This window comes from Cibotium barometz, chromosome 42, assembly GCF_041138505.1.
Source record: "Cibotium barometz isolate CiBa-2024 chromosome 42, ASM4113850v1, whole genome shotgun sequence".
In the NCBI taxonomy this organism is placed as follows: domain Eukaryota; kingdom Viridiplantae; phylum Streptophyta; class Polypodiopsida; order Cyatheales; family Cibotiaceae; genus Cibotium; species Cibotium barometz.
The window spans coordinates 33,873,748-33,891,475 of NC_141087.1; the positions used below are offsets into that span (position 1 = coordinate 33,873,748).

Sequence of the window (17,728 nt, forward strand, 5' to 3'; positions counted from 1 at the left end):
TATTTTAGACCCTGAATAGAGAAGAGAGTAAGTATTGCAACTTTATAAATACCTTAGAAATCTATGGATATGATGATGTTCAGTATTGCTTACAAAAGGAAAGGGTTTCTTTTTGTTCTTTCATGGATGATTCTAAGTCAATATCATGGATTTATCTTAGCTTATATACTGTTTAACAAATCCTCCTAAGAGGAAACCATATTAGAATTAAGAAAAGGAATTGGGATGAATTTCATGGACATTAACAAGACACTTCCCTTGCATTCTTTCGATCAATTTTAGTGTGGATACGAGAATTTAGTAGAACCTATTAAGATACATATGACTTTGTTTTTATACTAGACTCAATAGGGGAGTCATGATTGAGGTTTTTGTAAAGGAGTTTCTTTATCTAGTGAACTGATGAGATTATTGGTAGTTGAAAAGTCATTTGGTATTATTGGAAAGGAACCCATTGGAAAGGAATTTCTTTATCTAGGTGAACTGATGAGATTATTGGTAGTTGAAAAGTCATTGGTAGTATTGGAAAGGAACCCATTAGAGGTAGTTAGTATTTATCTTGAGAAAACAATAAACAGAACTTTCCCAAAGATCCATCTCCTAAATACTAAGAGTATATGAAAAACTCTAGTTAATCAGGAGGTAGACTAGTATGGAAGGTAATGACATCCTTGACATTAAGCAAGTCAGTAGGATCATTATCCAGTATGGAAGGTAATGACATCCTTGACATTAAGCAAGTCAGTAGGATCATTATCTAGAATATTTTGTGACCTTTAAATGTTGCATTAAGGAAATTGGACTGACCAATAAGGATCTTAGCTTTCAAGCTTATGACACTAAGGCCTTCCACAAAGTTGTTGAAAGATAGGAAGGGTCTGTTGGATCATATGACAAGAATGTCCTATTAAACAATTAGGTCTTAAGCTGATAATTCTAGGTATTATCAATTCCTACAGCGAAGTGGAAGAAATGACAAACCTCGATGAGTGAGGAATGATGCCAAGTCTCAGTGAAAGAAAAGGATAACAACCTTCAGTGATTGGACATAGACCATGCCATAACTCTACCATATCCACTAGGCATGAGGCAAGAATTGTACACTATCCTAATGAGCGTATAGTACTCAAGAAATGTGGTAAGGAGATTTTCCTAAGCAGTAAGGAAAAGCCTAGTTAATGTTAGTTAACCAATAGAGATAAGGCCTGTCTCAATACTAGAAGGGAAGCGAGATTTATAATTGAATTCCCTACTATGAGATGACTCCTGAAGAGCTCAAGGTGTTGCAATAGAATTTAGTCCTATGATAAAGATTAGGATAAGTTATAATAACCATGTCTTTCAAACTAGTATCTTAGTTAAGTATCCTAACATCTCTTAGAAAAGGGTCAACATTATTGAGAAATAGCTTGTGCATATATGATCAAGGCTATCATAAGAGGGAGATGCACTAGTAGCGGTGTGCCAAAGGGAGATATGGCATCATGAGAGCCAAGTTGTAAACTCATGGCATGGAGTGAACCACATGAAAACACCCTGATACTACAAAAGGATGTGTGTGCATGAGCGTGAGTCTTATCTCTTGTGAGAGAGAACTCATGCCTCTATATTGTAAGCATAGTAATAAGCAAGAAGGTTTAGCTTGTTGTAGCCATGGTGTCTATCATTGTGTAAATACGCTCTTGCTATTTAGCTAAGCTCAAGCCCATTTGTGATTTGCGGGGATCATCTTTTGCTTGTTATTCTCTTGGACTAATTGCCTTTGTCAAATTGATAAATTTTACCTTTAAATAACCTAACCCTAGCAGGTGAAGTCATGGGACTAGTAGGGTAATCATCTAGGTTGTTAACCTCATTCCAAGGAAAGAAAGATCCTTGATTATAAACATGTTTATCTCTTGTAATGCAAGTTGGATATTTGTTGGGGGCTTATTTAGAATATTAAAACCAAGTTATAAAATTAGTTCATGATGACTCAAAGAATTAGATTAGATTCAATCCCATTGAAGGGTTTAGGTTATGAATTTTACACTTAGTGAACCATGCACTACAACTCAATAATGTATGGAAAATCCAATACTTGAATCCAATTGAAAAAACTCGAGTGAATCTTATTATATAGTCTTTGATATGGCTAGAGTTGAAGAGTCATTGTTGTTACTTCTAACAACCCATTACTTTTAAGGATGAAATAGTGGAAGTAGTTGAGGTCCAAAAAGGATAACCGTCATCACTTATATTGAAACAAAGAGATAAACTGTTAGTTTCTTTGTATCAAGTTAATCTTGTTTAGTATGACTAATATTTGGATGGTTAGGATGATATCTTAGTGCCTCTTAAAACTGTGCTTGGCGTACCATTGAAAGGATTGTTTTATGAACTAGTCATGATACAATGTTAAAATGATACTCTTTTATAATGGATGTGGTGAAAAGGAAATGATGTGCCATAATGCTGAAGTTTTGAATTCATGGCTAATAAAGGAATGCTTTGTATTTGAAAGAAATACATTATGGTTTTATTCAAGAAGAAGAGATTAATGGCTAAATAGCACATAAGAGAAACCATGATGATAGAGAAATTGGATCCATGTGAAGTCTTTGAGACTTAGCTGAGACAAATACCTTGCAACTTAACAATAGTTCCAGTTAGTGGGAACATACCCATAGAAACTCGAGAAAGAGGAAAAAGAGATATCATAATCATCATGAAAAACCTTAAATTGAAAATAAGAAAGTCCTAGTGGATCCACCTAGGTGGGTGGAGGGTTTCTTTTTTGGTGGTTGGAAAGTGGTGGCTTAGTGAGAACCCCCTTGCTGTCATGCTTGAAAAGACAAAATTTTTTACAAGTCATTCAATGTGGGGTGACTATGTAAGATCATTGGGATGGCCCAATCCCTTAGCGATGTGACAGGCTAAACTTGGTAATAAGAGGTTCCATAGGATGTTGTGGATGATCTAGATGCATGTTGGATCGTGCATATAAATGGATCATTGAGTGATGACTAAGAATGAGTTTCCTTATTTCGAGGGATAATGGTTTAAGGAGTGATAACTCATAGAAACGAAGAAAAGGAATTAACAAGATTATTACTCACTAATATTTGCGTAAGAAGTCTTAAATACTTCTCTCTCCTCTCCTTTTTTGTCTCATTTTGTTCTTCCCTTGCTTTTAAGTAGTTTTGAATATGAATTTATCTAAGAAAGACTCATACTATATTTATGAATGAAAAAGGAACATGTGTGAGGACAAAACAAATCCAAACTGCATTCAATGTTTACTCTTGTAACAAACTCCTGCCCATTTCAAGCTTGGTTAGTGGGTGGCTCCTTCGGGAAGGCTTATGCCCCTTCAGGACGGCTAAAGGGTGGATCCGCCAAGCAGGGCGCACTGACTTTGCAGACCTTAATTTAGGAATTTATTATACTAGTCTATTGAAATTAGGCCACTTACCTAACTGAAAGTAGATAAGATAACTAAGGTCCTATAGATCTAACTTAGGGAATAGAGGTGTGGTTATAAAGGTCTCAGTCTCCTATGCTCTGACTTTTAGTTATTCTAGGTTACATGATGCTAAGGACCTCTAGTCATTGATGTCCTCATCCTCACCCGAGAGAGTTTTCTAAGAGTGATGGATGTGATATGTTACATGGATGGTCAAATTGAACGAGTAAATCAAGTTATTGATGAAGACATTCTATGAGACTACTATCCTAAGGAGTCAAAAGCATGGTATATCTATTTACCATTGGTAGAATTTGCCCACAGTTCTGCCTATCAACAGACCATACAGATGTTTCCTCTCAAAGCATTGTATGGACAAGAGTGCATTACCCCATTAAATTTCTTGGGCCCAACTATCAGAGTGGAAGTCTCTAAGGATATAGATTGACAAAAGTATTATGTTGATCAACACCCCTCTACAAGACTCTTCGAGAAGGTGACATGGTTTTTCTCTATGTCAAGCCAAAAGAGATTTCTTTATCCTTGGGCAAATACAGGAAGTTAAGACCTAAATATTGTGAACCTTATGTTATCACAAGGAAGCTCAGTAATGTTCAAGCCTATAAACTTCTCTTTTCTTCGTACCTGAAAGTACACAATGTATTTCATGTTAGTCTTTTAAAGCCCTATGTAGCTGATGACACACATGTGCTTTGATGACAGCCAAGTAGTAATGCCAACGCAGGGCATAATGGAGTTGCAACCCAATCAAATCCTTGCTACCAAGGAAAAAGCTCTACGCAATTGAATCTTCGAGAACATCTTATACAGTGCAAGGGATTTACAATAGATGAAGCTACATGGGAATTGGAAAACTATATTCTTGAATACTAGCCTCTTCACTTGAGGTAAGGTGTATTGCTTACATCTCGTGTCTTGAAGTTTAGGGTTTATAAATTGGGGATTGCATTCCGCAATATGTTGCATAGTGCCTCGGATGCCGGAGGCTTTGCTGAATTTTGGTAGAATGTGTATGTGTTTTTCTAGTAAGCTAAATCATGTGGAAAGAAAACTCCTTTATGGCCATGAGCATCGAAGGCTATGTCAAAATTTTCATAGATTTAAGATAGGATGAAGTACATAATCATGAGATTTCATCCTCTGCCTTCTTACAAACCTATATAGCATCAGAGGCTTTGGGAAAATTTTCCAAAAGTATGGGAGATGTTTCTAAGAAATCCTAAGTATGCAAGCTAGGACAACATCATGGAATTGTTAGTAAACTCTTGGCCTAGAAATCATTACAAGGTGAGCCCTCTAGAGAAAATTCATTTAGAGACTCTAGAAAAGTAGAAAAAGATTGTTATGAATGCATTTATGGGTTTATTGCAAATTATGCTAGGATAGTATGATCATATTTTGATAGCAAAAGTCCAATAGAGGCATTGTTAAGGCCATGGAATTATGAGTATGCGGATTATGAAAATATTAGTTGAACCATGGATGATTAAGTACTAAAAAAAGGTAGAATACTATAGGAATGGAGTGATTATGATTAGCATGTGCTTCACTTACCACTGAAAGGATTGTTTTATGGACTAGACATGATACAATGTAGAAATGTTACTCTTTCACGAATGAGTTGAAAAGAAAATGTTGTGCCATAATGATTAGTTTTTTAAATTCATGGTTGATAAAGGAATGCTTTGTATTTGAAAGGAATAATTTATGGTTTAATTCGGAAAGAAGAGAATATTGGCTTAATAGCACATAAGGAGAACCATGATGAAAGAGAAATTGGATTCATTTGAAGTCTTTGAGTTTTAGCTGAGACAAATACCTTGCAACCTAACGATAGTTCCAGTTCGTGGGAACATACTTATGGAAACTGAAGAAAGAGAAAAAAGAGATATCATAATCATCATGGAAAACTCTAAAGTGAAACTAAGAAAGTCCTAGTGGATCCACCTAGGTGGGTGGACGATTCCTTTCTCCTGGTTGGAAGGTGGTGTCTTAGTGAGAATATAACCCACTTTCCTTCGTGTTTTCAAAGGTGAAATTTTTTACGAGTCATTTCCAGCGGGATGTCTACGTATGACCGCTAGGATGGGGGGAGATAAAAGGTGGGCACTAAGTTGTAGGGTGTTGACTAGAAGCTTTAGAACAAAACTAGGGAACTAAATTGATTTGGACAATCTCTAACTAGATAAGATCCTTTAGAGACGGATTTGGGGTTCGTCATTACGCTCACGATCTCTCCCTAGTCGTTAATTACCAAGGCCCTCCCTCCATCGACGTCCTCTTCTCTCCCCGAGATGGATTATAGGAGGAGAAAGATAGGGGGACATTTACAATATAGACCCTACAACCAAGTGTATGAGCTTGGGGTGCAAGTTCATGGAAATGACCACTATAGCTTGCTTATCCATATCCACTTCATTTGTATCATTGAGGTCAACCTACTTTGTGCATCTACTTCATTTGGATCACTGAGGTCAACCTACTTTGTGCATTTTACATAAGCACACAATCCCTTGTATATCAATAGGTAGCTGACCTATGTCTGCCATGTATGGAAACCGTCATTGAGGTCAACCTACTTTGTACATTTCACATAAGGCCACAATCCCTTATATATCAATAGGTAGCTGACCTATGTCTCCATGTATAAAAGTCATCTCCATCAAATGGCTTATTATTGCTCAATGAAATCTCCATTATCATGGTTGATTTTGTAAATCAATTTTAACCAACTACTGACGGAATTGAAGATAGAGAAAGGAGAAAGGGAGGGGATGTAGAGCTTGCACTTCTACAGTACCAAATAAAAACAAGGCTACAAAATACCTCAATGTTGTGCTCTTACAGCTAATATTGTGTTTTTTCCTGTTGAAGTTTTGTATAACTTTTAGCTAGAATCCTACGTGGACTAATTTCCAAGCCTCGCATAGGTTGGGATGTGTTTGTCTTTTCCTTGCAAAAGCTTCCATGCAATGGAGCAAGCCTACACAAGCTTGTGTTGATTCTCTTGTTGCTATCCAAGACTGTTACTTGACCTTCAAGTCGCCCAATTTTAACACCCCCTTCTTGCAACGTTGATTAGCTATAAAGAAGGCCCTGCCCATGCTACTCAGGACAAAAAGAATCTCAATTGCATTCAGTGTTCACCCGTGTAACAAACAATTGCCCGTTTCAAGCTTGGTCAATGGTTGGGTGGTTCCTGTGGGAAGGCTTATGCTCCTTAGGAAGGCTTGACAATGTAGGCCATAGTCCATGTCACCCGTGTAACAAACAATTGCCCATTTCAAGCTTGGTCAGTGGTTCCTGTGGGAAGGCTTATGCTCCTCAGGAAGGCTTGACAATGTAGGCCATAGTCCATGTCAGCAAGGAACTTGTTAAGGATAGGTTACTTGTTTTGAGAAGAGGGGCAGAGCAGCACAACTTGCTGCCTAGCTAGTCCATAATCAAGAAAAGCGGGCGCAACTTTAGTAGCCACATGGCTTCTAAAAAGAGGGGACAAAGCTCAATGCTTTAGGATGCACCTTGTAGTTGCCCACGACGTTGCAATTGAGAGGGAGAAGCTTGTAGGTACTTGTTGATTGAGCACAACGTCTTGTTACCCAACAACTTGCAGCTTTTGCATGACATCATCTTAGCTTCTTATGTGAAGGGTGGAGGCACAGTATCCTAGCTTAGTGCCCATGCCCAAACTCCTCTCCTCCACTTTAAGCCCCTTCTCATGCACTTCTTGTACTTCCACTCTAATTCTTCCTGCTACTTCAAATAGCAACCAAGCTCATTGGGCTAGCTTCAATATTCCATACCGTGCTCTTCTAGCTTCAGAGCTTGTGCTCTCGTAGCTACAACCCTTCTTCCTGCTCGTTTGCTACATAGCTTCCTACAACTTTGGCTTCAAGCTTGCTCTCTTGTGTGAGAATCTCATAATGTTGGCTCTGATACCATGTTGAATTTCATCAAGAGTGTGAGTAGAAGAGAGAGAGAGAGAGAAATCCATGAGAGCTTTGTCTAGAGATGCTTGCTGTGTACTCCACCGTGAGAGGAGAAGAGAAAAGACACCTTATCCAACTTCAAGGTTGGATTTTCAGTAAGGTTAAAATAACTCCAAAGGTGTGAATCTACATATATACGTCCAGCTTAGACTCCCCAACTCACACAACTCATGCACACTACATCGGGTTAGCCTACACACAATTTGCTCGAGTCACACATACACGATTTAATTTTCTTCTTACACTAGACTGAAGAGTTTCAAAACCTTATGATACCTATGGAGCACTAGTCCAGGAACTCTTTCCTTTGGCATCCACCTTTCCATCATTTCCTTCCACACCCTTGACATCAGTTTACGCTTACCTTGTCATGCCCACATAGGTGCAATCTCCTTTGGTGCATGTCTCCACCACCCCGCCCCTCCTCCTATGCCTGCAAGTACCTTCGCATTACCATCCCCCAATGACCTCTACCTTGCTACTTGGTTCCTACTTCACAGCACTATGTAGGACCCCCATGAGTCCCTTACTGATTACATTTAGTGCTTTATGCATAGTTGCACTTTCCTTGAGGCTGGGGGTGCCTCCACGAGCATCAATTTCCAAAGTATCATCTAGCCTTTTGAGGTGTTATTCATCGATGGTTGCCGAGATTCCTCCCTTCATAGCTGCATGGCCTATGCTGTCGAGATTCATGGAAATTAGGATTCCAAGCTCTATCTACCAGTTTAGCATGGATAGGTAGATCATGCTTGTATGGTGAATAAATGGGATTTCGTTAGATACTTGTATGTAGTGTGTGTGAGTAAGTGGCATACATATATAAGGAACACTTAGCCATTTTTAGTTGTAGCACACATTAGAGAGAAATAGAGAGGAGTCCAAGAGGCTCCCTTTCCTCTCAAAGCTATGTCACTGTGTGTGTATGCATGGTACTTGTCACAAATCATGACATGGTATCAGAGTCCATTAGGAATAATGGGTGTGTGAGTAAAATTCACAAACAAGAAACCCTAATACTAAGAGAAAGTGAGTAGGTTTGAAGCTTGAGGAAGTAGCACAATGGAAGGAGCAGCAACCTGGAGTAAGAAGGAGCACAATGGAAGCAAGAAAAGCTCTTAGCTTGTGAGATATCCAGTTTTGAACATACTACCAGTCCTGGAAGCTCTCATTTTATGAAGAAAAAATACACAGTGAGAACATAGAACTTCCTCTACCAAATATTTTGGTTCCCATTTCATAGGAGCTCACATTCTTTCAATTGGCTGTCTGCAATTGTTTGAGTCTATTCTTTGGCTCTCTAGTGGAAGAAATCATCAAAAGAGATTCATAGAGAGGGGCACCATTACTACATATAGAGATTGTATTTTTTGTTTTTCCAGTTCAACCACCTACCCATTCTCACATCTCATAGCACAAGAGGAGCCTACTCATCAAGAACTTTGTGCCACATACTTAATTTGTCAGAATTGGTGAAGGAAAGAGGATTTCCAAATGATGTGAGTAGCTAATGTCACAGTGCCTTGGATTGTTCCTATGCAAAACCTCGAGGCAACTTAGCCCATAGCTACAGCTCCTGTAGAGCTGTAACTACTATACCGAGGGAACCTTACACAACAAGATGGGAACCACCAACAACCTCATGGGGACCTTTGGGATCCTGGAGCTATCTGCCACCTAGATATCATGACCTGGTGATGCAGATGTTCCCACCTTCAAACATGATGGGGGCTACTATGGATACTATCGTATGCTACCTCTTGAAGCTTATAGTTATATGCCAGGATACGATGCTAGCATGGTGCTACGGCACCATCAAGTAGAACTACATATAGAGCCTCAATCAGCTACACCTCCCGTGACACCTATGATTATTGCACATGATGCTACGGTCCTAGAACCCAGAAGAGAACCCATTCATGTGCCTTCCACCTCCTACTGTAGACTAAGTGGTGTCTGCCATCACTAAACACAATGATTTTACGATGGGAAACTCTCGCAAGACTTGCAAACGACTGAAAAGCACAACAAATATTCCATATACAAAAAGTGAAACTTAAAAACTCACAAAATAGGAGAGATCAAGTGACACGCGCTGGGTACAATCTCCCCCCATAGGATCCTGTGCTCTGTCCAAGCTTCTATGTATTTATGTATTCCCAAAAACCTTAGCCTTGTCGTTTCTTCTTCACATGTATGATGGGGAAAGGAGTGCACGACAACTCCTCCTTATACAAAAATAGCTATTGTAATATTTACAAGAGTAATTTCTCCAAGGTTCAAAATATAAGCTTCTCCAAAATCTTTAAGCCTTCTTCTTGCGTAAAGTGCGGAAATCGCGCTGCACGCACAAAATATGCTGGAATTTCAATCTGGAAATTGCTATCGGTCTTCAGTAAAAATCTTCTACATAAATTACTCTTCCCCTGATTACAATCCACCACAAAAATAATCCAAATATCAAGCAAGATAATTCCATAATTTTTTAGTATTTATTCATGGTACTAAAAAATGATGCACATAGCAACACGTCCAAAAATATAGATGGTGCACACAGCAACACATCGAAATACAAATGGTGCACACAGCATCACATCAACCAGCTCTACATAGGATGATGCATACAGCAACACATTGCTACTAGTAGTAGTGAGCACACAGCAGGTGGCAACTACTGATAGTGAGCACACAGCATCAACTATCGTAACAAAAATGATGGCATCCCAAAACTAAATACTGAAAAATTCCTTTTCTCATTACATCCCTCTTGATTGAATTGCAATTGCCCTAAATTGCGCCACAAAAATGCAGAAAGTAAATCAGGGTATTGGCGAAAATATCTTTCAGGCATCCATTTTTCATCTTCAACTGGATGATTCTTGAAGGTCACAAGATAAGTCGGATAGGAATTGCCCTGACGGGTATGAGTGAAATGTCAGTCAATAATGCGATCAAGCTCTAACAGCTGAGTCTCTCCTTGAAGTAACGGAGCATCTTCTAAAATACGTCGGGTAGGTGGGTCTCGACATAAAGGTCTCAAAGGGTGGACATGGAAAGAATTGTGGATATTCCAATGTGGAGGTAACTCAAGACGGTAAGCATTATCATTAATGCACTGCAAAATCTTCAAGGGACCATAGTACTTTTAGGAGCCAATTTAACAACAGGATTGGTCTCTACGCTCTTAAGTTGGCATTTCTCAATTCTCAACATTACTAGGTCACCTTCAAAAAAAACAACTCTCTTCCTACCCTTGTTAGCACGTGAGGTGTAAACAGCTTGGGCATGCTCAATGTTCTTATGGAAACTTGACAAAAGGCTAGAGAAGTCCTCAGTAAATTGGTCAATGGCCTCTACACTATGCTTGAGATGTGTCAAAGGAGCCGGGATGGTCTTACCATAGACAATCTCGAAAGGAGATTTGCCTATAGCGGAGTGCTTAGTGTTATTGTAGGCAAATTGTAAGATGTGCAAGTACTTGTCCCATTTGCCTGGTTGTGTAGATACATAAGCACATAACATGTCACATATGGTATTGTTTAGTGACTTGAGTTTCACCATTTGACTCAAGGTGAAAGGCACTCATGAAGTCTAACTTGGTGCCAAGGTTCTCAAAAAGTGCGGCCCAAAAATTAGTACAGAATTTGCTATCTCGGTCTGACACGATTACTTCAAATGGAAAGACCATGATTGACAAAGATATGCTTAAGAAACAAATGAGCAGCCTGAGTTGCAGTTAAGGTCTTCTTACAAGGAATGAAGTAAGCCTACTTGCTAAATCGATCAATGAAAGTCCAAATCATATCAAATCCTGAACTAGTGGGAGGGAAACCAGTGATGAAGTCCATTGAGATCTGTTCCCATGGTCCATCATGAATAGGCAAAGGCATCAACAAACCTTGATACTTACCTTTATAGCTCTTGAGTTTTTGGCATGTAAGGTAGTGTGCAACGAAAGTGGAAACATCAAACTTAAGCTTCGGCCAATAGAAGTCTCGAACTGCAATTTGATAAGTAGCAGCAACCCCTCGATGTCCTACGTAAGGTGGGTGATGAATCTCTTCTAATACTAGGCGGGCATCGAAAAGGAACAGTGAACCATAAACACTTTTCATAGAAAAGATAGTCATCATGAATGGAATAAGAGGACATAGGAGCGCCATTGGCTTGTTTGATCCAATGCCAAATATGGGAGAAATATCTGTCAGTGGCATAAGTGGATTTCATTGGCTCAAAGGGATCGCTCTCGATGACTGAAATATTATTAATGGGGCAGGACGTTGACTCAATGCATCTTCAACGACATTTTCTTTACTAGGTTCATATAAAATCATGGGTTTGAAACTGTCAATGAAAGCAGCCCATTTGATATGCCTATCTTAAATCAATAACTGGGTAAGCAAATGCCTGATGCTTTGGTGATCGGTCTTGATGAGAAATTTAGAGCCCATAAGATAGTGTTTCCAAAGTTTAAGGGAATGGACAACATCTGATAACTCTTTAGGGACCAAAGCTCATCTAAATTAAAGGTAGGGACCAAGGTACTTTAGAATCTAGGAAATTTTACCATAGTAAACCTAGTCTTAGTGCATGTGAAAATCATGAAAATAAGGCTTCTGCATCTTTCCTTTCCATGACATGAACCGTAGATTCTAAGATATGTAATTTCTAAAAAAAAAGTGCCATAATGCACCTACTTTTTGTGCAAATAAAATTAATGAGAAAGAGCTTTATTGAGTCATATAACAAGTATTGCCTAACTCTTCTCTAGTTCCAACAGCAGCATCGCTTTCCTTCTGAATATGTGGTGGGTTAGATATGCTCTTTTTCTATCAATGTGTTAGGGCAATCACTTCTTCATTAAGGTCTCTATCCTAAAATATCAAGTAAGGGTATCATTATGACTATTGAGTCTATGAAATGCCCACTCTGTGTCTATGCTTTGAGGCTAATGTTTGATCAATGGGTCTTTTACCTTAATCTTTCTAACATCCTAATTTCCTTCATCTTTCGAATATTTTTATAGTGTGATAGACTCTGACAATATGGATCCTTTGATCAATAACCTATTTTTAGAATATTTTTTTGAGTTTTCTAGGTAGGTCAAACAGCTACCTGAAGTTTGTTACCACTTAAAATTTCATGGAATTTTTGAGAAGACCCAAATTGGAATATTTTTTGATAGGATCATGGGGAATAGTTGGGATAAGAGAAAAGTATTTAGCTTCGATGTCTGAAAACATTCACCTAAGGCTCAAACAGAGTTACTGTAAGAATTGCCCCTGGGTCTTTTACCTCAATCTTTCTAACATCCTAATTTCCTTCATCTTTGGAATATTTTTCTAGTGTGATGGACTCTTACAATATGGATCCTTTGATCAATAACCTATTTTTAGAATATTTTTTTGAGTTTTCTAGGTGGATCAAAGAGCTACCTGAAGTTTGTCACCACTTAAAATTTCATGGAATTTCTGAGAAGACCCAAATTGGAATATTTTTTGATAGGATCATGGGGAATAATTGGGATAAGAGAAAAGTATTTAGCTCCGATGTCTGAAAACATTCACCTAATGCTCAAACGGAGTTACTATGAGAATCGCCCTTGTTGCTCTAAGGATAATCCCAAAGTTAGTGAGAAAGTATTACTGGTCTTTTCTGAAGTGCTCCAAAGATGTAGTAAGGATAGGGGAAGACTTTGAATATGTAAAATACAGGATAATTATACTCTAAATAGGTTAATAATGAAATCCTCATATGATGCTAATTAAAATTCCTAGATTTCCAGAGTAGTCCTAACTGAATTCTGACATGATAAGATTATAGAATATGATAAGTGGATGAATAAACTACTTGGTAGTGATGTCAAATTCCTTTGGTAGACATGCTTAAATGGACACTTTATCAGCACTTGACATACTTAGAAATGAACTAAGTTTGATACCAAGGATGTTGAATTAAGAATACTGAACTGAGGGATCTCAAGATTGCAAAGTAGGACACACTTCTATAAAAATATTACTTGTAACTTGCCATGTGGCAAGCAAAGGAGAGCCCAACTTGGCAAGAGAAGGAGAGATCTTTCACATAAAGGAGAAAAGAGATTTTTTTAAATTTTTATACGTATTTTTTACACATACCTAAATGCATTGGGGCTCACAATTAGTTGTCACCATCAAGTCATTTTCTCATTGAATAAGTATAAATATATATATATGTATGTATGTATAGAAAAGTTTCACATTTTTGAACTTTTAAAAAGGAACGGTTCTTTTTCACAAGCCTAGATGCATTGAGACTCACAATTAGTTGTCACCCCATCAAGTCATTTTCTCATTGAATGAGTTTCTTATATATATAAAAACACATAAACATATATAGACACATACACACACAATATTATATTATGTGCACACGTGTGAGAGAGAGAGAACACACACACACACACACATACATATATATATGTATTTATAGGTATGCATATATGTATATATAAATAGATATATGTATTTATAGGTATGCATATATGTATATATAAATAGATCTATATGTATGCCAACATAAACACATGCATGTGCATGCATACAACGCACCACACACACACACATGCACACAAAAAACACACACACACACACACAAGAAAACACATGCACACACACGCGCATGCATGTGCACATACACAAATATGCACACTTACATGCACACACTTAACTTCACACATACACATACATGCATATAAACTTACATATATATACATGCATACACACACTGAAATACACAAATACATGTGCACACACATCGATATACACACATGCATACATAGATGCACATGCACACACACATTTGCACGTGTACATGCACACAATCTCACAAACATATGCGCTTGCATGTGCACCTACAAACACAAAAATGTCCACATAAAAAATTTACATAGCTTGCACACACATATACATTCGCATATGCACACACGTTCATATATATATATATATATATGTATGTATGTATGTATGTATGTAATATATATATGTATGTAAATAATATACATATATATATTAAATTATATTAAATAAAGAGTATAATGTGTATATAAGTGTGTGTGTGTGTATATGTATATATATATATATATATATATATATATATATATATATATATATATATATGTATGTATGTATGTATGTATGTGTGTGTGTGTGTGTGTGTGTGTGTATGTATGTATATATGTATGTATGTGTGTATGTATATATGTATGTATGTATAATGTGTTTGTGTGTGTGTGTGTTATTTTATGATAAACATGTTGATTTTTATTTAAAATAATTATATATATATATATGTATATGTATTACAATATTCTCTCTCTCTCTCTCTCTCTCTCTCTCTCTCTCTCTCTCTCTCTATATATATATATATATATATATATATATATATATATATATATATATATATATATATCTGTAAATATATAAATACACATACACACATATATATACGTATATATATACATACATACGTATATATATATATATATATATAATTTTTATGTTTATTTATATATATATATATATATATATATATATATGTCTGTGTATATATGCGTGTGCACGTGAGTGGGTATGTGTTATTATATTAAATATGTTTATTTTTTATAATAATTAAATATATATTATAAAGTCATCTTGTGGGAGGCTCAAGAGAGGGTGTGGGTGTGTCTTGTGTAAGTGTTTCCTTTACAATGAATGAGATAGAGAAAATGGTCATTTTTTCTGTTGATGGTGAGGTGGCTTAGCCCATAAGCATATGCTTTGCTTCTGAGGGATCCTGTATTCAATTGGCTACAATGTCTCTCCATTTTTGGTTCCATTGTCGGGACCTCAGACTTGCCATTTTTCACCAATGCTGTTGGACAAGAGAAACAAGGCAAGATGCTAAGGTTTGCATCATGATGGGAGAAGAAAAGAATAATCGTGAAGGAAGAAACACTGTAGAAGAGTCCAGCAACAACGGAGATTATTTGGGGTGTTGTGTGTTTTCAGCAAATCCCCATGTCAAGTCAAAGAGAAGAAGAACAGACAAATTTGGTTTGCTAAAACATTTGCAGTGAGATAAGCCATCATCATCGCCATATAGCTAGTTCATCTACAACTTGAATCCATTACTAACGGTTGCTAGTCTGCAATCACCTCTCTTTATGCAATTTGCCATCGGTGAATCTTGCAGCATATGTGTGGAGGATGAGGGATAAAGAGGGAGAGTAAGAAATGTCTCGGATGAGCCAGGTCATCTCACTATGATGGACGCCATATGCACATAGCAACAGATCAGCATCAGCATCCCTCTTGGTGCAGAGATGTGCCATTGCTATCATTTGTCTAATAGAGCGTGAAGAAAGAAGCAAGTCAATTAGTTTAAGAGAAACTGTGACGTCCCCGCCTCACACCCTAAACCGTAGGACCAAGGTAGTATGTTAGGAGTTCAATTCCCACTACAAGACAATGCTGCCATACACGCGTTCCATACACGTGATAAATTACCGGCACGTGTATAGTCGCGCATGTATTTGAATAGTATCGGGCACGTGTATATTGGCATTTAAATTCGCGTGTATATTGGCATCTATCAGCGCGTGTATACTTGCATCTAAATTCACGTGTATATTGGTTTCAGAAATGCGTGTATAAGCGCGTGTACATACACGCAATTATACACGCATTAATACACGCATCAATACATGCTTTATTAAGAAAAACTAAATTCCTTTACAAAATTAAAAACTATTTTCTTTAAACCATCTCATAGTACATTACAGTATATATCATTACACAATCCCACTACATGCATTTACAACAATGAAATATATTCAAAAATAAATCATGAGATAATTAAAAGACAACATATACAATAGAAATGTCATCAATTTAGAATGATACAGTGATGGATTGGTTAGGGTTCGATCTCATCTTCAATAAGATCCATCCTTGCCAAACGATCAACATCAATATCCATTTGATCAATTTGTAAGGCTACGATTAAATTTATTCCACTATCGATATTCTGTCCATTGATAATGGTATCGATCTCCTGATCATCCTCATCAACATCACCATCATCCTCAATGGTAGGGTCATTCTCATGATCATGAGAAATGGCACGCTCATCCTCATTATCATGATCATCTCTTATTTCTTGATCATCGATCACAACATCTTCATTGGCATGTTCGACATCATCTTCATTGCGGCTTGTTACATCCTCCATATGCTCCATATCAGTGAATGTATTATACATCACTTTGGAACGTGGTGCAATAGGGATGACATACCACCATTTAATGTCATGCACCATTGGCAGATAGATAACCTGCTCAAATACACATACTGCAGTAATTAATTAGCATATCAAAAGTCAAGGGGTACGCGAGCTTAGATATATATGTACATGAAACACATTAGTAAAAAAATGCATACCTGCTCACATTGTTGTGGCAATACGAGCCTATCTTTCTTTGTTTGCCAAAACTTTGTAGAGTCAATAGTTACATAGCCACTTGCATGGCGTTTTATCGTTGCATTAGGCCCTTTTTCCACCACGTTCATTTGCCATTTGACATCCAAAACATACACAAAGAAGCGAGACGAAAGTCAAGCCTAAATATGTCTTGGATTATGCCACAATAATCATCCATTTTTCCATTAGCTCCCTCAAAGCTACTAATGACACCGCAATCTTGTGTATTCCTCTTTTCATCAATTCTTTGTGTTCGAAAATGCTTGCCTTCACACCATATAGCATTGAACATAGTGCACTGGATCAAAATAGAAGCAATATTTGTGTAAGCAATGTGAATAAATATTAAAAGCAAATCACTTACAACTAATGCAAAACATTAGTTCTATGTACCTTTAACATGCATCCTCGTGCATACTCCCATTCTTCCGCCCATGATATGCAGCCCCTCGTCGCTCTCTGCTCTCTCCATTTCCTCATGCAACCAATCAACGTGGATATCATTCGGAAGTGTTGCTAGATGCTTAGGGTACGTCTTACGAGAGCCATGTTGCCTCTAAAAGAGAGCTCTTTCTGCTTGCCTTTTTGTCTTTGCATCCTCATATCTTGTAACCCATCTGCTTATCACATCACTATTAAGGATGCAAGTGAAATTGAGATCATCAATCAATGTTCTGTCAATTACTTTACTCTGTCCTTTTCCTTGAGGCACAATAGAGGTCATCCTCAAGTCCCCTTCATTGCTCCATAGTCGTGGCAAAGAGCTATCCAC

At 37.5% G+C, this 17,728-nt stretch overlaps 1 protein-coding gene across 1 annotated transcript; it reads right to left on the bottom strand.

Moving 5' to 3' along the window:
• Nucleotides 1-4,006: 4,006 nt before the first annotated feature.
• On the bottom strand, nt 4,007-17,045 carry LOC147614410 (uncharacterized). Its single transcript, XM_086780526.1, has 3 exons — nt 16,917-17,045; nt 16,549-16,809; nt 4,007-4,090 (listed from the first exon to the last, which is right to left on the bottom strand). The coding sequence occupies exons 1-3, from the start codon at nt 17,043-17,045 to the stop codon at nt 4,007-4,009; spliced, it is 474 nt and encodes a 157-aa protein (XP_086636652.1).
• Between the last annotated feature and the right edge of the window lie 683 nt (nt 17,046-17,728).

Bases quoted from the DNA above. Each gene is read 5' to 3' on its own strand.
- LOC147614410 (XM_086780526.1), bottom strand. From the start codon at position 17,045: ATGAACGTGGTGGAAAAAGGGCCTAATGCAACGATAAAACGCCATGCA. The intron at 16,810-16,916 runs GTATGCATTTTT...GTATTTGAGCAG, and splicing joins TGCCACAACAATGTGAGCAG to GTTATCTATCTGCCAATGGT. The intron at 4,091-16,548 runs GTTGATGAGGAT...GTGTACTTTCAG, and splicing joins CCATTGAGGATGATGGTGAT to GTACGAAGAAAAGAGAAGTT.